This window comes from Pelobates fuscus, chromosome 5, assembly GCF_036172605.1.
Source record: "Pelobates fuscus isolate aPelFus1 chromosome 5, aPelFus1.pri, whole genome shotgun sequence".
NCBI classification, from domain to species: Eukaryota; Metazoa; Chordata; class Amphibia; order Anura; family Pelobatidae; genus Pelobates; species Pelobates fuscus.
The window spans coordinates 383240204-383265102 of NC_086321.1; the positions used below are offsets into that span (position 1 = coordinate 383240204).

General features: G+C 42.2%; 1 protein-coding gene across 1 annotated transcript; it reads right to left on the bottom strand.

Annotated features, from left to right (window-relative positions):
- Nucleotides 1–438: 438 nt before the first annotated feature.
- LOC134611975 (uncharacterized) lies at nucleotides 439–15126 on the bottom strand. Its single transcript, XM_063456354.1, has 8 exons — nucleotides 15011–15126; nucleotides 11527–11755; nucleotides 10443–10526; nucleotides 8407–8495; nucleotides 7429–7614; nucleotides 6792–6929; nucleotides 6186–6378; nucleotides 439–1035 (listed from the first exon to the last, which is right to left on the bottom strand). The coding sequence occupies exons 1-8, from the start codon at nucleotides 15053–15055 to the stop codon at nucleotides 743–745; spliced, it is 1257 nt and encodes a 418-aa protein (XP_063312424.1). The 5' UTR covers nucleotides 15056–15126; the 3' UTR covers nucleotides 439–742.
- Nucleotides 15127–24899: the final 9773 nt, after the last annotated feature.

Sequence of the window (24899 nt, forward strand, 5' to 3'; positions counted from 1 at the left end):
AACAGATAGACACTTAAACATTTTGGTTTACTGAAAAAGTACCATAACACTAGTGCACCGAAACGCACGTGGGGCCATATGTTCTGAGTGGGTGTTGGGCACTTGGGATGTCTAATATACAGGTTATACTCAAAAAATTAGAATATCACGCAAAAGTTTATTTATTTCAGTAATGCAACGTAAAAGGGGAAACTAATATGAGAGACTGATTTGGGGTTTTCATGAGCCGTAAGCCATAATCATCGCTCTTATGACAAATCACGGCTTTAACTATCTTGCTTTGCATGTAATGCGTCTCTCCTATATTAGTTTCCCCTTTCACATTGCATTACTGAAATAAATTAGCTTTTGTACGATATTCTAATTTTTCGAGTATCGCCTGTAGACCTGCAGCGTTTTTACTGATTAAATTATTCTCTCATTCTTTTTATTCTGTCTCCACTAACTAGCTAGCTGGCTTACTAGGGAGAGAGGCTTTTTATTATCTTACTGTCCTACAAACTTTCTAATTTATCTTTGTTCGGACTGTATATTACTCCTTGGATATTGTGTTGGGTACAGTATGAGTAGGGTGACACAAGCTGACCAGGGCACACAGAGATTGTGTTTAGCCAGATTTTATTGGGAAACTATACATCATTTCTTTTTCAAATTTCTTCATGAGTGATACGTTGAAGTGTACATGGACATTTTAGCTAGTGCCACTTCATTTTATGCAAATTCTATAGTATTTGGGGCTCAGTTAACTCTCTCCTTTCCTGTACTGTTGAACCACCGATCTGAGTTTCTCTAGTGCCCGTTCGGTGTCACCCTCTGTGATATCACGATGCCAGACCATTCGCACACAGGTGGAGGAGAAGGGCTGTGCCAGCACGACTACCCCCTTCCCGCTTTCTACCTCTTTGGGGGTGACTTTGTTCAACTCATCACACAGTTCTTGGGCTCCGAGCGTCTCACTCACTGTCAGCAATACTATGTTACTCTCTACGGTGGCGGGGTTCGTGGTGCAGAGCTCTAAGCCCAGCTCTTGTACACCTATACAGATGTAACAGGGAAAAAACACAAAATTATAGGTTGGCACAGGACCAATAACTTTACAATTTACCACAAAGATTTTCTATGAATAGTTAGTGAGGCTGAAGGATGGTGAAAGAGCAGAGTATCATTACAAAATGAGAAAATCAAACCGAGACAGCTCTATGCAAAAACTAAGCTCATCAACACATCAGTATTAAATCCATTTAACCCCTTAAGGACACATGTCATGATTCCCTTTTATTCTAGAAGTTTGGTCCTTAAGGGGTTAATTAAAGGGGCTTTTCCATGTTTCTTCTTTCCTTACGGCCCCCTGTCTCTTATTGATTACACTCCCACTAGTCTTTATCTTTTCTTCATAGCGCCGGATCTTAATACCTCAGCGCTGCCATTTTGTTCTCCTCTGTCCATGATTTCTGCTGTTTCCGCAGGATTCTTGTGACGGAACTTGGTTTAAGCTCCCCCCATTGCCAACAATCACACCCCCACGAGAAAAAAGGATGAATATAAAAGCAAAACCTGAAAAGTGGTAAATTTCACTGAAATTCCAAGCTTATACAGAGACAGAATTGGGACGACTTACTCTATATTTCATACACTTGACACTTCTAGACACTGGGCCAAGCTGCCACCATGTAGAAGTGTTAATCCCCACGGCCATCACCAGAGACGGCAGCAGGGAATAGGTTTTATCTATGGAGGATCTCACGGATAGCCCTCGGCCCCAATGCTGTACTCTCGCACGTGCTTATCCCAAAGAGAACATGTCAGAAGAAGATGGCGGCACACGTGAGGGACTGGTTCAGGAAATAGAACTCACCTTTCTGGGCCCCAACCCCCAGCGGCGATCAGTGGCGGATCCAGAGCCTGATCTCGGGAGGGGCACTTGTAGATTATTTAAAAAAAATAATCCTAGCACAATAACCACTACATTGGCGGATCCAGGGGGGGGGGCAACGGGGCAATTGCCCCCCCCAAGATTCTCCCCTGCCGGCTAGTGCAGGGCTGACATTGCCCAAGCGCCAGCCCTGCAATGTGCCTGCAGACCGGGAGGGAGATCAGTGATCTCCCTCCCCGGTCCGCAGGCACATTACTGACAGCCGACCGGCAGGGGAGGGAGAGAGGACCCGGGAGCTGTTACCTGCAGCTCCTCCGGGTCCTCCTCTCGCGAGATTTGGAGCGTTGCCGCGGTTACCACGGCAACGCTCCAAATCTCGCGAGAGTGAACTCTAGCCCTGGAGCGCGGGCTAGAGTTCACTGGAACCACTGGACCACCAGGGATTCCCCACTGGGACCACCAGGGATCCAGAAATGTCCCCCCTCCTCCTCAATAAAGGTAAGAAGGGAGGGGGGACATAATATATTTTATTAAATACATTTTTTTTTTTTTTTTTTATTAAAAAGCCTCCCTTCCCTCCTCCCCTCCCCCATACACACTGCCCCCATACACACTGCCCAACATACACTGCCCCCATACACACACTGACCCCATACACACTGCCCCCATACACACTGCCCCCATACACACTGCCCCCATACACACACTGACCCCATACACACTGCCCAACATACACTGCCCCCATACACACTGCCCAACATACACACACTGCCCCCATACACACACTGCCCCCATACACACACTGCCCCCATACACACACTGCCCCCATACACACTGCCCAACATACACTGCCCCCATACACACACTGACCCCATACACACTGCCCCATACACACACTGACCCCATACACACACTGACCCCATACACACACTGACCCCATACACACACTGACCCCATACACACACTGTCCCCATACACACACTGTCCCCATACACACACTGTCCCCATACACACACTGTCCCCATACACACACTGTCCCCATACACACACTGTCCCCATACACACACTGTCCCCATATAAACACTGACCCCATACACACACTGACCCCATACACACACTGACCCCATACACACACTACACACACTGACCCCATACACACACTGACCCCATACACACACCATACACACACACTACACACACACTGCCCCCATACACACACTACACACACTGACCCCATACACACACTACACACACTGACCCCATACATACACACACTGCCCCCATACACACAAACACTGCCCCCATACACACAAACACTGCCCCCATACACACAAACACTGCCCCCATACACACAAACACTGCCCCATACACACACTGTCCCCATACACACACTGTCCCCATATACACACTGTCCCCATATACACACTGTCCCCATACACACTGTCCCCATACACACTACACACACTGACCCCATACACACACTGACCCCATACACACACTACACACACTGACCCCATACACACACTACACACACTGCCCCCATACACACACTACACACACTGACCCCACACACACACTACACACACTGACCCCATACACACACTGCCCCCACAAACACTGCCTCCATACACACACTGCCCCACAAACACTGTCCCCATACAACACTGTCCCCATACAACACTGTCCCCATACAACACTGTCCCCATACAACACTGTCCCCATACAACACTGTCCCCATACAACACTGTCCCCATACAACACTGTCCCCATACAACACTGTCCCACAAACACTGTCCCCATACACACTGCCCCACAAACACTGCCCCATACACATACTGCCCCGCACACACGGCACACCTATACACACACCGTGCCCTACACACCCTGCTGCCCCCCCATACACACATTGCCCCAAACACACACACACGACCCCCCCATACACACAGTGCCCCCCATACACACACTGCCCCACACAGACATACAGTGCCCCCCCCATACACACACTGCCCCCATACACACACTGCCCCCTAACACACACACTGCCACCCTTACGCACTCACACTCACTTCACCGCTCACACACACACTGCACCTTTCACACACACTTCACCCCTAACACACACCACTTCTCCTATGCCCTATATCCCAGCAGACCCCAGGTAAGTTGTCAAACTGTTCTTAAACGGTATGACTACTTACTCTGGGGTGGGATCCTGGCACTACTGGCACCATAACTACTACACTGAGCTGTAGTGGTTATTGTGCTAGGATTATTTTTTTTAAATAATCTACAAGTGCCCCTCCCGAGATCAGGCTCTGGATCCGCCACTGAACCACTACAGCTCAGTGTAGTAGTTATGGTGCCAGTGTATGGGGGCAGTGTGTGTGGGGTCAGTGTGTGTAGTGTGTGTATGGGGTCAGTGTGTGTAGTGTGGGTATGGGGTCAGTGTGTGTATGGGGTCAGTGTGTGTATGGGGTCAGTGTGTGTAGTGTGTATGGGGACAGTGTGTATATGGGGACAGTGTGTGTATGGGGACAGTGTGTGTATGGGGACAGTGTGTGTATGGGGCAGTGTTTGTGTGTATGGGGCAGTGTTTGTGTGTATGGGGCAGTGTTTGTGTGTATGGGGGCAGTGTTTGTGTGTATGGGGGCAGTGTGTGTATGTATGGGGTCAGTGTGTGTGTAGTGTGTGTGTATGGGGTCAGTGTGTGTGTAGTGTGTGTGTATGGGGTCAGTGTGTGTGTAGTGTGTGTGTATGGGGTCAGTGTGTGTAGTGTGTGTGTATGGGGTCAGTGTGTGTAGTGTGTGTATGGGGTCAGTGTGTGTAGTGTGTGTATGGGGTCAGTGTGTGTAGTGTGTATGGGGTCAGTGTGTGTAGTGTGTGTATGGGGTCAGTGTGTGTAGTGTGTGTATGGGGTCAGTGTTTATATGGGGTCAGTGTGTGTATGGGGTCAGTGTGTGTATGGGGTCAGTGTGTGTAGTGTGTATGGGGACAGTGTGTATATGGGGACAGTGTGTGTATGGGGACAGTGTGTGTATGGGGACAGTGTGTGTATGGGGACAGTGTGTGTATGGGGACAGTGTGTGTATGGGGACAGTGTGTGTATGGGGACAGTGTGTGTATGGGGACAGTGTGTGTATGGGGACAGTGTGTGTAGTGTGTGTATGGGGTCAGTGTGTGTATGGGGTCAGTGTGTGTATGGGGGCAGTGTATGTTGGGCAGTGTGTATGGGGGCAGTGTGTATGGGGTCAGTGTGTGTATGGGGGGTGTGTGTATGGGGGCAGTGTATGTTGGGCAGTGTGTATGGGGGCAGTGTGTGTATGGGGGCAGTGTGTGTATGGGGGCAGTGTATGTTGGGCAGTGTGTATGGGGGCAGTGTATGTTGGGCAGTGTGTATGGGGGCAGTGTGTATGGGGGAGGGGAGGAGGGAAGGGAGGCTTTTTAATAAAAAAAAAAAAAAAAAATGTATTTAATAAAATATATTATGTCCCCCCTCCCTTCTTACCTTTATTGAGGAGGAGGGGGGACATTTCTGGATCCCTGGTGGTCCCAGTGGGGAATCCCTGGTGGTCCAGTGGTTCCAGTGAACTCTAGCCCGCGCTCCAGGGCTAGAGTTCACTCTCGCGAGATTTGGAGCGTTGCCGTGGTAACCGCGGCAACGCTCCAAATCTCGCGAGAGGAGGACCCGGAGGAGCTGCAGGTAACAGCTCCCGGGTCCTCTCTCCCTCCCCTTCCGGTCGGCTGTCAGTAATGTGCCTGCGGACCGGGGAGGGAGATCACTGATCTCCCTCCCGGTCTGCAGGCACATTGCAGGGCTGGCGCTTGGGCAATGTCAGCCCTGCACTAGCCGGCAGGGGAGAATCTCGGGGGGGGGCAATTGCCCCGTTGCCCCCCGCCTGGATCCGCCAATGGCGGCGATATCACTGTCGGAGTTCCCAGACAGTGACAGTCCGCTTGAAGGCAATACACGGAGAGAGGAGAGTAAAACCAATTCACTTCCTTCACACTGGTAAAAATGATTAATCTGGAATTCTGCGGATTGCAAGTTCTGGGGCGGCTACTACATTTTCAAAATTTGTTTTACAAAACAATAAACCAATCACTTTGTACATACACTGTAAACCGCGGTGCTAGCACGCAGAGAGTGCGTTACGATGTAAGTGGGTTACACAAAAATAAATGAAAACTAAAAGCAATGCATATTTCTATACGATAGAGAAGTTCCTCAGACAGACCGTAATCTGTACATTGCTGCCTCCCATCACCGCCAGCCCTCCCTGAAAAATATGGGGTTCAGCTCAAAACAGTTTACCTCTTGAGAACACCTTTGCATTGTGATGATCCAATGACACAGTCTTCTGAGCCCGATTGAGGGCAACCAATCCAGCGGCTGCCAACACCCCAGCCTGACGCATTGCACCACCAAGCAACTTCCTCAGTCGTCTAGCTTCAGAAACAAAATCTGCTGGTCCTCCAATCAGCGACCCTACTGGGGCACCCAGTCCCTGAAAAGGGTGAAGAAAGGACTCTCTGATTTAACAGTGTAACAGGTAATGGGCCCCTCCTGTAGAAGACCTAAACAGTTACTTCAAGCAGAATACCCACCAGAGCTCGCTCTACTGGGCACGCCAAGAACACTCTGGCATTCTGGAACGGTTTGCCCCCTCACCTGGGTGTCACGGAGCGCTAAGGGTTCCAGAAGCCAGATGCTAATCCCACCGGCCATTCATTAGCTGAGAGTGTCAACGGTCTCAGCCAATAAAAGAAACCCTTGTTCCGGGCTAGCTAATCACACCCAAGTGATGCTGCACATACAGGCACCATGACCACTTCAAATGACTGACACCACCATTTGCCTTGCAGAGATACCCAGATCCGACCTTTACTACCTGTTCCCAAACCCTTTTGTTTGCCATACTTTGGATAGGCAGAGAGACACAGAGTCGCAGAACTGAACAATCTGAGCTGGGTCCACACGCAGCGAATAAGCAGCATTTAGTAAGCGGGCACCGTCCAAATGAACCTTCAGCCCATAGCGGTCAGCAAGTTCCCGGACCTGTGCGGATAGAATCATTATAAGTGTGTTACAAATGTGCATAATGACTTTAATATAACTAATAATAGAAATGCTATATGTTAAAAATGCATACAATCTGAAATAAAAAGATATAAAAATATCTCGTGATTTACATTCAAGCAACAGTCAAAGCACCATAACCACTACAGAAAGCTTGGAACCTCCACCTGGAGCCAAGATCTATTCATTTTTAAGATAGAGGTAAACACATTGGTGTGGGTTTCTATACTTAATGTTTGTTTTCAGACCTCAAAAAAGCAGCTTTGTTAAACATAGCGCATAAGACTCTGTAAATTAAAGGAACACTGAGTTACCAATGAAACCGGAATGCATTTGATCGACTTACCTCCCTCAAGTAAGCCAGACACAGGGTACCTACCTCCCTCAACTAAGCCAGACACAGGGTACCTACCTCCCTCATGTAAGGTAAGGACAGGGCACCTACCTCCCTCATGTAAGGTAAGGACAGGGCACCTACCTCCCTCATGTACGCCAGGGACAAGACACGGCCGCCCATTCTGTTATGAGTGTTCTCCAGGCAAATGAGACATGTCTTTCCAAAATGAACATCTGGGTACGAGTGCTGGATCTTGCTCTCCAAATCATGCAGATCCAGGCGCCCATCACTTAGTGTCCTCACCGGCCGAGCAAATACTCCTGCAATCTGTGTGTAGAACAGTCATAGAATTAAACATTAAATCAAAATCTGCAGCTAATTACCAGGTGTTACACTCACATAATGATATTCATTACAAGAACATTATATTCACAATTTATCATCTGCAGTCTGAGCATTAACCAAGTAAGTGCTGCCCATCCTATTATTTCTGTTTCCCTCCTGTCCCATATTCAGTGCTGGTACCCACCAGGTTGGTGGATTTCCATTCTGTGATGACCCTGAGATACTGCATACACTCGTGATATAGCTCAATACCGGCGACTGCAATCACAAACCCTCCGTTACCTATTTGCCAGCGATTTGACTGGCATGAAATACAGATGATGTGAAATACCTTACATTTCACACGGCTAGTTTAGTCTCCTTGGGATTTTGTTTTAATAGAACACTAAAGTGTGTATTTGGAATGCTAAACTGTTCCCCAATCTATAGCTGGCTGCTCCCACTCCCCCTGTTTCACTTACCGTTACTCCCTAGCACTGTCCCAGATGATCTCGATTCCCCCATAGGAAACATAGGGATGGCTAATGCAAAACACCACACTGTGCCACCAAATGGTCTCATTAAAGCATCTAATAGGAATAGCAGAGTTTAACTCAGGTATGGAGGCGGAAGCACCGCTGGTGACAATGTTTTACATCGCAGGGTTAACACTAAAGGCCACTTCATTGAGATGACATGTTATGGGTAACTTTTGTGATCCTTTAAATTAACTGGACTATACCTTGGAGAGCCACAAGGTGGCAGCACAGTACAGGCACAGAGGCTGCCTCTTACCTGTGCCGATCCTCCTTGTTCATAGATGTTAATGTGAGATTGGTCCCCTATAAGGATCTCAGCTCCTCGTGTTCGACACTGAGCCATTACTGTAAAGAGAGATATGGGTTTCCATGGTCACTCCAGAATTGCTTCTGGAACATTATATACATTGTTCGCACCCCACAGTGAATTACCTGCACACTGCCCAGATTCCTGCACACATTTACATGACGGAACTTGTAAAATGACCGTTAAAGTGTAAGCCTTCCTGCCAAGTTAGCAGCAGAGCTTACACTTTAACAGTTTGATAAGTTGGTTATAGATTTAATATATTGCGCCAAAAAGATCAGGAAAATTAGACAGAAAAGTGTTGGTAAAACATTGATAAATCTACCCCAGACTACACAGCAGATGCTGGAGAACCCTCCAGAGGCATAGTGACAGCAATGCCCAAGATGGCGGACATGCCTGGCCTTAACACACATGGCCGAAATAAACAGCAACCCGGCACAGAAAGCCACACAGTAAAACCGAAGAAGCCAGTGATACAGGCACAACCTGCAAAGAGCAGTACCCATGCCACCCCACCCAGGCACACCCAAGAGTTTTTTAATAGACTCTGCATCAACCTTTGGATAAAGTTTTGAAACCGAGACAGAGCCTACAGATTGGCAATGCAAGCGGCAGCAGCATGGATCCGACCGGCGACCAGACGCCAAATAAGTGGGTACACACCAAGAGCTCCCAAAGCGACCTCCCGAAGGAAACAACGCCAGAAAGTTACCATTTACACGCTAACAAACCAGACAAACCAGAGCGGGACCGCCGGGCAAGCACGACCCATTCACTGCCCAGCGAAATGCTACCCGGAAACCAGGGACTCAAACTAGGGGCCACGCAGCTCCTCGGGATGCAGCAAGGCTCCCAACATGTGACGGACGCAGCCAGAAAGCCTTAAAATACCTGCAAACATTGAGCTCAGTGCAGGAATATTAGATTTGTGGTAAATTCACAACAAAATCTTTTCAACATCATAATTAACTGTTTTGCAAGCTTCTGCTCGGAACACGATTCTCCAAACCCCCGAAACCTCCCCCTTTACAATTATTCAATAACAAATTTGTTTTTTAATCTGAACAGAAAGGTTCAACCAAACACTTACCACCATTGGGGGGAAAAAAAAGTAGAATCCTTTCTTCAAATTTGGGACCCCATAACTAGCCGTTAGACACCCAACACAAATCCTGAATGAAAACTCCTGGAACCCACACAAAATACGTATCGAGCGTTACCGAACAAACCGCTAATTCCGTATCGAGCGTTACCGAACAAACCGCTAATTCCGTATCGAGCGTTACCGAACAAACCGCTAATTCCGTATCGAGCGTTACCGAACAAACCGCTAATTCCATATCGAGCGTTACCGAACAAACTGCTAATTCCGTATCGAGCGTTACCGAACAAACTGCTAATTCCGTATCGAGCGTTACCGAACAAACCGCTAATTCCGTATCGAGCGTTACCGAACAAACTGCTAATTCCGTATCGAGCGTTACCGAACAAACCGCTAATTCCGTATCGAGCGTTACCGAACAAACCGCTAATTCCGTAACTGACAGTAACAGATCCCATCACAAAACTAGCGATTGCTTTCACTTTCTTTAAATCCAATGTGTGAGCTCTTATTGTGGCCTCTCTGCACTTCAGTTATTTAATTCAGAGAGCGTCCACATGACAACAGTGATAGTGACAGGTATGGATCAGTCTTTATTGATCGGTTAGAAATGTGGAAAAATTTGCAGATTTCATTGAACTGCAGCTGGTTCAAGTTTTTCTTTTGTCATTTGTATGTTTGATCCTTTGATGTACATTTTCAAACAGTATTTTTACATATGTAATTCACAAAACAAATGCGTCACTTTCTACTAAACACCGTAAAATTGTTCCAGACAAAAACCTTTTTTTGGTTGTGGGGGGCAGAATGACAATGTGTAATTTATAAAAACCAAATGATGAGTAAAAATTGTACAGTAAGTGCTGTAAAAAGTACCTACCGGAGATCAGGTTCCCCATTGTGCCCGAGGTAACGAACAGAGCATTTTCGGTTCCAAACAGCTGAGAAGCGCGATGCTGAATCTCTGAGGACAAAGAATGGAGACATATCGTGAGAAAACACCTTCAAACATGGTGCCCATGGCAGGGGATCTGGTCAGAGTGTTTCACCCCCGCCAACATCAATCTTTTCACCTAAATTGTCGTTTCATAGGACTTCAAGTACAGATTAACATTAGAATTGAATAGTCAGTCCATAAAATGCAAAGTTCAGCCAGCCACACAGTGAAGCATCATGGGACTTGAAGTTCCTCCATGCTGGAGATCTACCTGCTCATTGATCCAAGGCTTCAGTTTACTCCATTTTTATTGATCCTCACAGAATTTATACAGCTCGATCCACTGCACACGCTCTCCTCAGACAGGGCAATACACTAACGTGTCAATTGTCGGGACCCAAAGATGGCTGACTCGGGAAGTGCTTCTAATTAAATCATTTTCACCTAAGATAAAAAATTTGCTTTCCATCCCTGACAATTCGCATTTTACTAAATAGTCCTGAAGTGGTTTCCTGCAGGAATGTGTTCTAAGCTGTTTGTTCCAGAACTGTGACTTATGACACTTAGGCCCCACAAATCGAGGTTTCTCCTTCTTTCCTATTCTGGATAAACGTGGGATTAATCAGGAGGCCTATGCTCACCTATCTCAGGTGTGCTCACCTGTGAGCTGGTTTGTGCTAGGGGAGAGCCCTGATTCCACAGAGCGATACCGCAAAACGTATCCAACTTAACTTCTCCAGTCCTCCCCCCCCTCCGTGTGCCAAATAGATCATATTATACTGGACAAGGATTCAAGAGGCACAAACAGAAGTGACCAGGGAATGCAATAATAGAGGGGATATAATGCTACAGAAAATAGAGACTGGGTGCAGTTTGTATTTAAGGATCTCCGGAAGCGCTCTCGAAGCAGAAGCAGGACTGGCGAGAAATAAAACCAGGGATGGAGGCTGTCCCAGAGACAGTCAGCCAGAGTGCTCGGTCTGCCTTGTGATATGACGGCTCTGCTCCTATCTCTGAACTTATTTACCATTTACAGTGGGGTCTTCTCCGTAGACATCATCCCCGACTTTGGCCTCAGCCATGGCTCTTCGCATTTCTGCACAGGGCTGTGTCACTGTATCACTGCGCAAGTCCACCACCTGCACCCGAGTGTCTGCCGCGGCCCCGCTTGACCCGTACATGGGACGCACACTTATTGCCCAGGGCTGCACAGAAATCCTCCGTCTGCGGCAATGGGAGCAGGACTTGTATCGGATCTAGACGACAAACAAAATACAGAGAACAAACTGAGCACACATACTGTACTAACCGCAGAACCAACTCAAACATCTGGGTCACATGTCCCATTCCCAGGTGGGTCAGTATAGACTTTGTTACCTGTATAGTCATTAAAATAAGCACTATTTACATGGGTGTGATTTAATAAACACACTATATATTACATTCAGGAGTTAGACAAATATGCCACACATCTGGGATAACAATACATCTCACTCTGCCTGTTTGGTTCAATCCCCTGGGCTTCATTTCAGATTCTCCTACTGATTGTACAGTTTACAGGTCAATAAATGGAGCTGTGGAGACTGCAGGATCGTGGTGAAGCCTGTTAGAAGGAGTTAGGGACTGGTAATAGTGATGCGCATGCTTAGAAGGAGAAGGTGTACAAGTACTTGTACATATAGATGGAAAATTAACTTCCCCTCATGATCTCCGGCACTCAGTGGGTGGGCTCGGGAGCAAGGAGGTTTGGGTTACTCCCTGTGGTTTTTGTCAAACTGTTAAAACTGAACAATGTCCAGGCTACTCTAAAAAAACAACTTGCACCATAACTACTGCAGTATAATGTCCCACCATAAGCATTTCTGGTCACTGCGTGGGTTATGGTACCTGGAGGTTCTGGTGTTGGAGGTAACCTGGATTTCAGGAATCCTGTGAGCAAGCAGATAGCAGCCCCAGTACAGCCACCAGCAACAAGAACTACATATCCCATAAATCCCTGCGTAACTGGCTCCTGATTGGCAGAGCATTTCCTGCTCTTCACTGCATGTCTGGGAATTGGTCACATTTATCTGACATCTATAACAAATTTGTTTACATAGAATGTGACGGCAGATAAGAACCATTCGGCCCATCTAGTCTGTTACATAGAACACTGTGACAAAACTACACACTATTGGGGTGGTCATTTACGGATTGCATTCGGGGGACATTAGTAATCAACCCGTGTTTCCTCCTGGCTTATTTATTGAGATGGGGAACAGAGTTTCACAAGGGCCCTGCTATATAGCCGCCATTCGCGTACCTTTTTAACCTACAACGGTTTATTAAGCATAACCACAATATATATGCTCCTAGCTAGGCATACAGCGGTCATAACGACCCACTGCTCCTCTTCTACTCATGTCTCAACGTATAACTAATCACGGACACAGACAGCGGGACTTGGTCACCGAGTGTATGGAACTATAGGCCGAACACTTGACCGCGTGATTCCTGGGGCCTCTTTTGTGGGCATTTTCTCCCTTTTTCCAACTCGCCGGATACCGCTATTTGGTGTGGCTGCTCCTGGTACCCCAGTGAGCCAACACTACTACCGAGAATCAAAGGCAGTTCCCCTTTTTGGGTCAATTTGGTGACTTTCAGACTGACTAACCGTGTGCACCCGCCTCGTGGGCAGTCGGTCGAATCTTTACCTCGGTGGCGATTCCGCTGGGAACCGGCGATCAGAGCGCTATTTGGCCACATTGGGAGCTCTGGGACTAGCTATCTGGACATATAATATGTGTGGGGATATGTTTACATGTTTATAATATATTTCATATTTTCATATGTTTGTGTTTTCTACTAAGTCACGGCGACTCAGCCTCTCATGTGGGCGTGTTGTGGGAGTTTCTGTGGGCGTGTTGTGGGAGTTTCTGTGGGCGTGTGTTATGTACCTTGATTGCATAAAAGCCGGCCACTTGGCCTGAATAAAGACATTCCTATTGTACCCTTCCTCTAGTTCCGACTGATGTTTGGGTATGCGATTGCTGTGGTGTTTTCTCCTCTCTCCTCATTAGGATTTCAGTAACAGTCGACTCAGTGCTCCAGGCGAACAGGGCTGTAATCACAAAGTCCCGAGCCGTTTCGAGAGTGTCTGGAATAACGGGTATTCGGGATACCAGCGTTCGTAACAAACACATTGAAATAATGCAGTGTCCCTTTAAGAAAGCTGCTATGTATTGTAGCAGGAAGATCTCTCTCTCTGTATACACCCCCAATCTACAATATAAATATTATAATAATAATATAAATAATAATAATAATAATAATCTAATGGTGTGACTCCCAGCTGCTCTGTATTGTACCAAGATCTCTCTCTCTCTCTCTTTCTGTATCCACCCCCAATCTACAATATAAAATAAAAATAATAATAATAATATAATCTAATGGTGTGACTCCCAGCTGCTCTGTATTGTACCAGGATCTCTCTCTCTCTCTCTCTCTATATAGACCCCCAATCTACAATATAAATAATAATAATAATATAATATAAATAATATAATATAAATAATAATAATCTAATGGTGTGACTCCCAGCTGCTCTGTATTGTACCAGGATCTCTCTCTCTCTCTCTCTATAGACCCCCAATCTACAATATAAATAATAATAATAATAATAATATAATATAAATAATAATAATATAAATAATATAATATAAATAATAATAATCTAATGGTGTGACTCCCAGCTGCTCTGTATTGTACCAGGATCTCTCTCTCTCTCTCTCTATAGACCCCCAATCTACAATATAAATAATAATAATAATAATAATATAATATAAATAATAATAATATAAATAATATAATATAAATAATAATAATCTAATGGTGTGACTCCCAGATGCTCTGTATTGTACCAGGATCTCTCTCTCTCTCTCTCTATAGACCCCCAATCTACAATATAAATAATAATAATAATAATAATATAATATAAATAATAATAATATAAATAATATAATATAAATAATAATAATCTAATGGTGTGACTCCCAGATGCTCTGTATTGTACCAGGATCTCTCTCTCTATAGACCCCCAATCTACAATATAAATAATAATAATAATAATAATACAATGGTGTGACTCCCCGCTGCTCTGTATTGTACCAGGATCTCTCTCTCTCTCTTTCTGTATCCACCCCCAATCTACAATATAAAATAAAAATAATGTATAATCTAATGGTGACTCCCAGCTGCTCTGTGTTGTACCAGGATCTCTCTCTCTCTCTCTCTCTCTCTATAGACCCCCAATCTACAATATAAATAATAATAATAATATAAATAATATAATATAAATAATAATAATAATATAAATAATATAATATAAATAATAATAATAATATAAATAATAATAATAATATGGTGTGACTCCCAGCTGCTCTGTGTTGCAGCAGGCTCTCAGTACAAGGTATAATAAATATAATAAATAATATAATAATATAAATAATAATAATATAAGAGACAGGACTCACAAGGCTCCTAGACAGACACATTGTGGACCCCAGCCTGGCCGCCATTGTTACTGGTCCAAGGTCTCGCCAGGTGCATTCTGGGTTTACTCAGTAATCTACCAGTAAACTACAAGTTCCGGCATGCACCACGGGAGCAAAGCTTGCTGGGAGCTCTCACACTCTGATTAACCCTGACCATCCCAGAGCCCAGTCAATATAATAATCACTATATAATAATCACTATATAATAATAATATATTAATCACTATATAATAATCAATCACTATATAATTACACTATATAATAATCACTATATATTAATCACTATATATTAATCACTATATATTAATAACTATATAATAATAACAATAAATTAATATCAATATAATAATCACTATATATTAATCACTATATATTAATCACTATATATTAATAACAATAAATTAATATCAATATAATAATCACTATATATTAATCACTATATATTAATCACTATATATTAATCACTATATAATAATAACTATATAATAATAACAATATATTAATCACTATATATTAATCACTATATATTAATAACTATATAATAATAACAATATATTAATCACTATATAATAATCAATCACTATATAATTACACTATATAATAATCACTATATATTAATCACTATATATTAATCACTATATATTAATAACTATATAATAATAACTATATAATAATAACAATATATTAATCACTATATAATACTCAATCACTATATAATTACACTATATAATAATCACTATATATTAATCACTATATATTAATCACTATATATTAATAACAATAAATTAATATCAATATAATAATCACTATATATTAATCACTATATATTAATCACTATATATTAATAACTATATAATAATAACAATATATTAATCACTATATAATAATCAATCACTATATAATTACACTATATAATAATCACTATATATTAATCACTATATATTAATAACAATAAATTAATATCAATATAATAATCACTATATATTAATCACTATATAATAATCACTATATAATAATAACAATATATTAATCACTATATATTAATAACAATATATTAATATCAATATAATCATCACTATATATTAATCACTATATAATAATAACAATGTATTAAACCCTATATATTAATATCAATATATTAATCAATCACTATATATTAATCACTATATATTAATCACTTTATATTAATAACAATATATGAATCACTATATAATAATCACTATATATTAATCACTATATATTAATAACAATATATTAATCACTGTATATTAATAACAATATATTAATCACTATATATTAATAACAATATATTAATCACTGTATATTATTCTCATGCTATTATTAATCTATATTATTCTCATGATATTATTAATCTATATTATTCTCATGATATTATTATTCTATATTATTCTCATGCTATTATTAATCTATATTATTCTCATGATATTATTAATCTATATTATTCTCATGCTATTATTATTCTATATTATTCTCATGCTATTATTATTCTATATTATTCTCATGCTATTATTATTCTATATTATTCTCATGCTATTATTAATCTATATTATTCTCATGCTATTATTAATCTATATTATTCTCATGATATTATTATTCTATATTATTCTCATGATATTATTATTCTATATTATTCTCATGATATTATTAATCTATATTATTCTCATGATATTATTATTCTATATTATTCTCATGATATTATTATTATTCTATATTATTCTCATGATATTATTATTCTATATTATTCTCATGATATTATTATTCTATATTATTCTCATGCTATTATTATTCTATATTATTCTCATGCTATTATTATTCTATATTATTCTCATGATATTATTAATCCGGTTTAATAAAGATCAGTCAGTGGTTGCATTGGGCTCATTCTGTTGGTTTCCATTGCTGCTGCTCACTGCGATTGCCATGACCCTCAGCCAGCCCTCCCCCGCCCCTCCCCCCGTGTGTGCCAGACCAGTTGAGTTAGTTTAATGCTGACACCCATTCCAGTCAGGGCTGATCCCCTGGGGCAATGGTTCCAGTAAATATATATAATTAGATTGTCCTGGGAGGGGCGAGGATAATTAAAGCAACCCTTGTCACAGCTATTGTAAACATTACTGTAAAACCTCCAGTTTCTGGGATATTCACCAAATGTCAGTAAAAAGACAATAGAACCATCTTTGTTTGTGGCGTGTCCTCAGTCCGTCAATACTGCTGGCACATTGAAAAAACCATTGTGTTTTCTTAAAATGTTTCTAATTCAAACAGTAACGCTTTGATTTTTTTGCAATGACATTCTCATTGCTATTTGTTAAAAGTTTGGCCTAGGGGTGCAGTGTAGGGGGGCGAGGGGGGTAGAACAGGGGTTTCTCCACGCCCCCCAGCTTTAGGGGGTTTCTCCACGCCCCCCAGCCTGGAACTTACCGGTACTGTGGGCCCTTAAATTACTACGCTTTCAATCCCCAATGTGGGGTACTGATTAACCTTGACGATATCATGATATAATAACCCCAACATTTCACATGGGGCAAAGGGGGACACCTTTTAGGGGTGTGAGTGGGGGTGAGGCCAGAGGCGGAGTTGTTCTGAGAAAGTTTACTAGTAAAATCCAATATATAACAAGAACAATGTGTCTTATTTACACAGACTAATTTCTAAACACATTTATTGTAGTTTAAAGACACATTACTGGGAGTATTATTGCTGTGGAGCTCTGTTATACACTCAGACACATTACTGGGAGTATTATTACTGTGGAGCTCTGTTATACACTCAGACACATTACTGGGAGTGTTATTACTGTGGAGCTCTGTTATACACTCAGACACATTACTGGGAGTATTATTGCTGTGGGGCTCTGTTATACACTCAGACACATTACTGGGAGTATTATTGCTGTGGAGCTCTGTTATACATTCAGACACATTACTGGGAGTATTATTGCTGTGGAGCTCTGTTATACACTCAGACACATTACTGGGAGTATTATTGCTGTGGAGCTCTGTTATACACTCAGACACATTACTGGGAGTATTATTGCTGTGGGGCTCTGTTATACACTCAGACACATTACTGGGAGTATTATTGCTGTGGAGCTCTGTTATACATTCAGACACATTACTGGGAGTATTATTGCTGTGGAGCTCTGTTATACAATCAGACACATTACTGGGAGTATTATTAATGTGGAGCTCTGTTATACACTCACACACATTACTGGGAGTATTATTGCTGTGGAGCTCTGTTATACACTCACACACATTACTGGGAGTATTATTGCTGTGGAGCTCTGTTATACACTCACACACATTACTGGGAGTGTTATTGCTGTGGAGCTCTGTTATACACTCAGACACATTACTGGGAGTATTATTGCTGTGGAGCTCTGTTATACACTCACACACATTACTGGGAGTATTATTGCTGTGGAGCTCTGTTATACACTCACACACATTACTGGGAGTGTTATTGCTGTGGAGCTCTGTTATACACTCACACACATTACTGGGAGTGTTATTGCTGTGGAGCTCTGTTATACACTCAGACACATTACTGGGAGTATTATTGCTGTGGAGCTCTGTTATACACTCACACACATTACTGGGAGTATTATTACTGTGGGGCTCTGTTATACACTCAGACACATTACTGGGAGTATTATTGCTGTGGGGCTCTGTTATACACTCAGACACATTACTGGGAGTATTATTGCTGTGGAGCTCTGTTATACATTCAGACACATTACTGGGAGTATTATTGCTGTGGAGCTCTGATATACAATCAGACACATTACTGGGAGTATTATTAATGTGGAGCTCTGTTATACACTCAGACACATTACTGGGAGTATTATTGCTGTGGAGGTCTGTTATACACTCAGACACATTACTGGGAGTATTATTACTGTGGGGCTCTGTTATACACTCAGACAAATTACTGGGAGTATTATTGCTGTGGAGCTCTGTTATACACTCACACACATTACTGGGAGTATTATTGCTGTGGAGCTCTGTTATACACTCACACACATTACTGGGAGTGTTATTGCTGTGGAGCTCTGTTATACACTCAGACACATTACTGGGAGTATTATTGCTGTGGAGCTCTGTTATACACTCACACACATTACTGGGAGTATTATTACTGTGGGGCTCTGTTATACACTCAGACAAATTACTGGGAGTATTATTGCTGTGAAGCTCTGTTATACACTCACACACATTACTGGGAGTATTATTGCTGTGGAGCTCTGTTATACAATCAGACACATTACTGGGAGTATTATTAATGTGGAGCTCTGTTATACACTCAGACACATTACTGGGAGTATTATTACTGTGGGGCTCTGTTATACACTCAGACAAATTACTGGGAGTATTATTGCTGTGAAGCTCTGTTATACACTCACACACATTACTGGGAGTATTATTGCTGTGGAGCTCTGTTATACACTCACACACATTACTGGGAGTATTATTGCTGTGGAGCTCTGTTATACACTCACACACATTACTGGGAGTGTTATTGCTGTGGAGCTCTGTTATACACTCAGACACATTACTGGGAGTATTATTGCTGTGGAGCTCTGTTATACACTCACACACATTACTGGGAGTATTATTACTGTGGGGCTCTGTTATACACTCAGACAAATTACTGGGAGTATTATTGCTGTGAAGCTCTGTTATACACTCACACACATTACTGGGAGTATTATTGCTGTGGAACTCTGTTATACACTCACACACATTACTGGGAGTATTATTGCTGTGGAGCTCTGTTATACACTCAGCCACATTACTGGGAGTATTATTACTGGGGAGCTCTGTTATACACTCAGTCACATTACTGGGAGTATTATTACTGGGAGTATTATTGCTGTGGAGCTCTGTTATACACTCAGACACATTACTGGGAGTATTATTGCTGTGGAGCTCTGTTATACACTCAGACACATTACTGGGAGTATTATTGCTGTGGAGCTCTGTTATACACTCAGACACATTACTGGGAGTATTATTGCTGTGGAGCTCTGTTATACACTCAGTCACATTACTGGGAGTATTATTACTGGGAGTATTATTACTGGGGAGCTCTGTTATACACTCAGTCACATTGCTGGGAGTATTATTACTGGGAGTATTATTGCTGTGGAGCTCTGTTATACACTCAGACACATTACTGGGAGTATTATTGCTATGGAGCTCTGTTATACACTCAGACACATTTCTGGGAGTATTATTACTGGGGAGCTCTGTTATACACTCAGTCACATTACTGGGAGTATTATTACTGGGAGTATTATTGCTGTGGAGCTCTGTTATACACTCAGACACATTACTGGGAGTATTATTGCTGTGGAGCTCTGTTATACACTCAGACACATTACTGGGAGTATTATTGCTGTGGAGCTCTGTTATACACTCAGACACATTACTGGGAGTATTATTGCTGTGGAGCTCTGTTATACACTCAGACACATTACTGGGAGTATTATTACTGGGGAGCTCTGTTATACACTCAGTCACATTACTGGGAGTATTATTACTGGGAGTATTATTGCTGTGGAGCTCTGTTATACACTCAGACACATTACTGGGAGTATTATTGCTGTGGAGCTCTGTTATACACTCAGACACATTACTGGGAGTATTATTGCTGTGGAGCTCTGTTATACACTCAGACACATTACTGGGAGTATTATTGCTGTGGAGCTCTGTTATACACTCAGTCACATTACTGGGAGTATTATTGCTATGGAGCTCTGTTATACACTCAGACACATTACTGGGAGTATTATTACTGGGGAGCTCTGTTATACACTCAGTCACATTACTGGGAGTATTATTACTGGGAGTATTATTGCTGTGGAGCTCTGTTATACACTCAGACACATTACTGGGAGTATTATTGCTGTGGAGCTCTGTTATACACTCAGACACATTACTGGGAGTATTATTGCTGTGGAGCTCTGTTATACACTCAGACACATTACTGGGAGTATTATTGCTGTGGAGCTCTGTTATACACTCAGACACATTACTGGGAGTATTATTACTGGGGAGCTCTGTTATACACTCAGTCACATTACTGGGAGTATTATTACTGGGAGTATTATTGCTGTGGAGCTCTGTTATACACTCAGACACATTACTGGGAGTATTATTGCTGTGGAGCTCTGTTATACACTCAGACACATTACTGGGAGTATTATTGCTGTGGAGCTCTGTTATACACTCAGACACATTACTGGGAGTATTATTGCTGTGGAGCTCTGTTATACACTCAGACACATTACTGGGAGTATTATTGCTGTGGAGCTCTGTTATACACTCAGACACATTACTGGGAGTATTATTGCTGTGGGGCTCTGTTATACACAGACACATTACTGGGAGTATTATTGCTGTGGAGCTCTGTTATACACTCAGACACATTACTGGGAGTATTATTACTGGGGAGCTCTGTTATACACTCAGTCACATTACTGGGAGTATTATTACTGGGAGTATTATTGCTGTGGAGCTCTGTTATACACTCAGACACATTACTGGGAGTGTTATTGCTGTGGAGCTCTGATATACACACAGACACATTACTGGGAGTATTATTGCTGTGGAGCTCTGTTATACACTCAGACACATTACTGGGAGTATTATTGCTGTGGAGCTCTGTTATACACTCAGACACATTACTGGGAGTATTATTGCTGTGGGGCTCTGTTATACACTCAGACACATTACTGGGAGTATTATTGCTGTGGAGCTCTGTTATACACTCAGACACATTACTGGGAGTATTATTACTGTGGAGCTCTGTTATACACTCAGACACATTACTGGGAGTATTATTGCTGTGGAGCTCTGTTATACACTCAGACACATTACTGGGAGTATTATTGCTGTGGAGCTCTGTTATACACTCAGACACATTACTGGGAGTATTATTACTGGGGAGCTCTGTTATACACTCAGTCACATTACTGGGAGTATTATTACTGGGAGTATTATTGCTGTGGAGCTCTGTTATACACTCAGACACATTACTGGGAGTGTTATTGCCGTGGAGCTCTGATATACACACAGACACATTACTGGGAGTATTATTGCTGTGGAGCTCTGTTATACACTCAGACACATTACTGGGAGTATTATTGCTGTGGAGCTCTGTTATACACTCAGACACATTACTGGGAGTATTATTACTGTGGAGCTCTGTTATACACTCAGACACATTACTGGGAGTATTATTGCTGTGGAGGTCTGTTATACACTCAGACACATTACTGGTAGTATTATTGCTGTGGGGCTCTGTTATACATTCAGACACATTACTGGGAGTATTATTGCTGTGGGGCTCTGTTATACACTCAGATACATTACTGGGAGTATAATTGCTGTGGGGCTCTGTTATACACTCAGACACATTACTGGGAGTATTATTGCTGTGGGGCTCTGTTATACACTCAGACACATTACTGGGAGTATTATTGCTGTGGAGCTCTGTTATACACTCAGACACATTACTGGGAGTATTATTACTGTGGAGCTCTGTTATGCAATCAGACACATTACTGGGAGTATTATTGCTATGGAGCTCTGTTACACACTCAGACACATTACTGGGAGTTTTATTACCGAGGAGCTCTGTTACACACTCAGACACATTACTGGGAGTATTATTACCGTGGAGCTCAGTTATACACTCAGACACATTACTGGGAGTATTATTGCTGTGGAGCTCTGATATACACACAGACACATTACTGGGAGTATTATTGCTGTGGAGCTCTGTTATACACTCAGACACATTACTGGGAGTATTATTACTGTGGAGCTCTGTTATACACTCAGACACATTACTGGGAGTATTATTGCTGTGGAGCTCTGTTATATACTCAGACACATTACTGGGAGTATTATTGCTGTGGGGCTCTGTTATACACTCAGACACATTACTGGGAGTATTATTGCTGTGGAGCTCTGTTATACACTCAGACACATTACTGGGAGTATTATTACTGTGGAGCTCTGTTATACACTCAGACACATTACTGGGAGTATTATTGCTGTGGAGCTCTGTTATACACTCAGACACATTACTGGGAGTATTATTGCTGTGGAGCTCTGTTATACACTCAGACACATTACTGGGAGTATTATTGCTGTGGAGGTCTGTTATACACTCAGACACATTACTGGTAGTATTATTGCTGTTGGGCTCTGTTATACACTCAGACACATTACTGGGAGTATTATTGCTGTGGGGCTCTGTTATACACTCAGATACATTACTGGGAGTATTATTGCTGTGGAGCTCCGTTATACACTCAGACACATTACTGGGAGTATTATTGCTGTGGAGCTCTGTTAAACACTCAGACACATTACTGGGAGTATTATTAAGGTGGAGCTCTGTTATACACTCAGACACATTACTGGGAGTATTATTGCTGTGGAGCTCTGTTATACACTCAGACACATTACTGGGAGTATTATTGCTGTGGAGCTCTGTTATACACTCAGACACATTACTGGGAGTATTATTACTGTGGAGCTCTGTTATACACTCAGACACATTACTGGGAGTATTATTGCTGTGGAGCTCTGTTACACACTCAGACACATTACTGGGAGTATTATTACGGTGGAGCTCTGTGATACACTTAGACACACCAACAATATAGAGCTCCTAGAAAAGAGGGAGAATAAGGACCGTCCTTCATACAGAGGGACACTTGGGAGGTATGTGAATTCTTTTGATGCTGATGGGTGGTCATTGTGAAGAGTAGACATAATACTGATCGGTCGGGTCAGCTATAATATAAACCCATCAATGGGTAGTGTTACTATGAGGAGAAGCATAAGGAATCTGTTCGAATATAAACCCGTTTTATACAGGGATTGGTTTTATACAGGGATTGGTTTTATACAGGGATTGGTTTTATACAAGGATTGGTTTTATACAGGGATTGGTTTTATACAGGGATTGGTTTTATACAGGGATTGGCCCTGGGAATGGTTTGATAATAAGGCCTAGGGGCACACTTTTAAAACGACCCACCACGTGCCTGGATCATACAGCGATCGCTGGGTAATGTCATTAGGAGACAGTGGTCAGGAAATAGGTTAGGCTACATAACGGGACTATAGTCGCGTTGCAGAATTTTCCCAGATAAGCAATGTTTGCCTATGTTTTGCAATTTGTTTTGGTGTTTTAATGAATAGACCACACGTATTTTCACATTCCCATAGACAGAGCGTAAAGCAGACAGGGGTGGACAGACACTAAGAAGCTGAGGTCATAGAATGACACCTATACCAGCGTTCCAGTAAAACCCTGCGTCACTGCTCTTTGTTGTAAAAAAACAAATATTAAAAGAATCCTTCCATTCACTGAACAGATCTGGGGCTTTCTGGATCTTGATGTATAAAATCAACGAGTGCATTCTGGTATTCCCCTGTGTTATTCAACTATTATTTTTTTTTTGTATTGTAAAACTGAATAAAACATTAAATTGCAAAAAAACCCAAAAACAAACAACACAGCAAACAGTCCTTCCCATAGGGAAATGGCCCACCCAGAGAGTAATTAAAGGAATATTAGTAATTGAAAACTGTATCTCTAACATTATAGTGACCCTCTGCCCTGGGACCCCAGCTAGTAAAAACCCTTTAAACATATCGGGTCGCTCTCAGCCTCCTCCGACAATGGGGGGATCCTAATCCGCATGTGCGGCATTAGTGGGATTTGAAGACATCAGCGTGAGGATATCCAGCGCCGTTTTTACGGAGTTAAGAGGCAGTCTTAACCCTTTAAGGTAAACATTGCAGTTTCTCTAAAACTATAA

Excerpts from the sequence above, each read along its gene's own strand:
- LOC134611975 (XM_063456354.1), bottom strand. The coding sequence starts at position 15,055 with ATGGCGGCCAGGCTGGGGTCCACAATGTGTCTGTCTAGGAGCCTT. Across the intron at positions 6,379-6,791 it reads TGTCTCTCTGCCTATCCAAA|GGACTGGGTGCCCCAGTAGG; the intron begins GTATGGCAAACA and ends CACCCTTTTCAG. Across the intron at positions 1,036-6,185 it reads TGCAAAGGTGTTCTCAAGAG|GTGTACAAGAGCTGGGCTTA; the intron begins GTAAACTGTTTT and ends ACATCTGTATAG.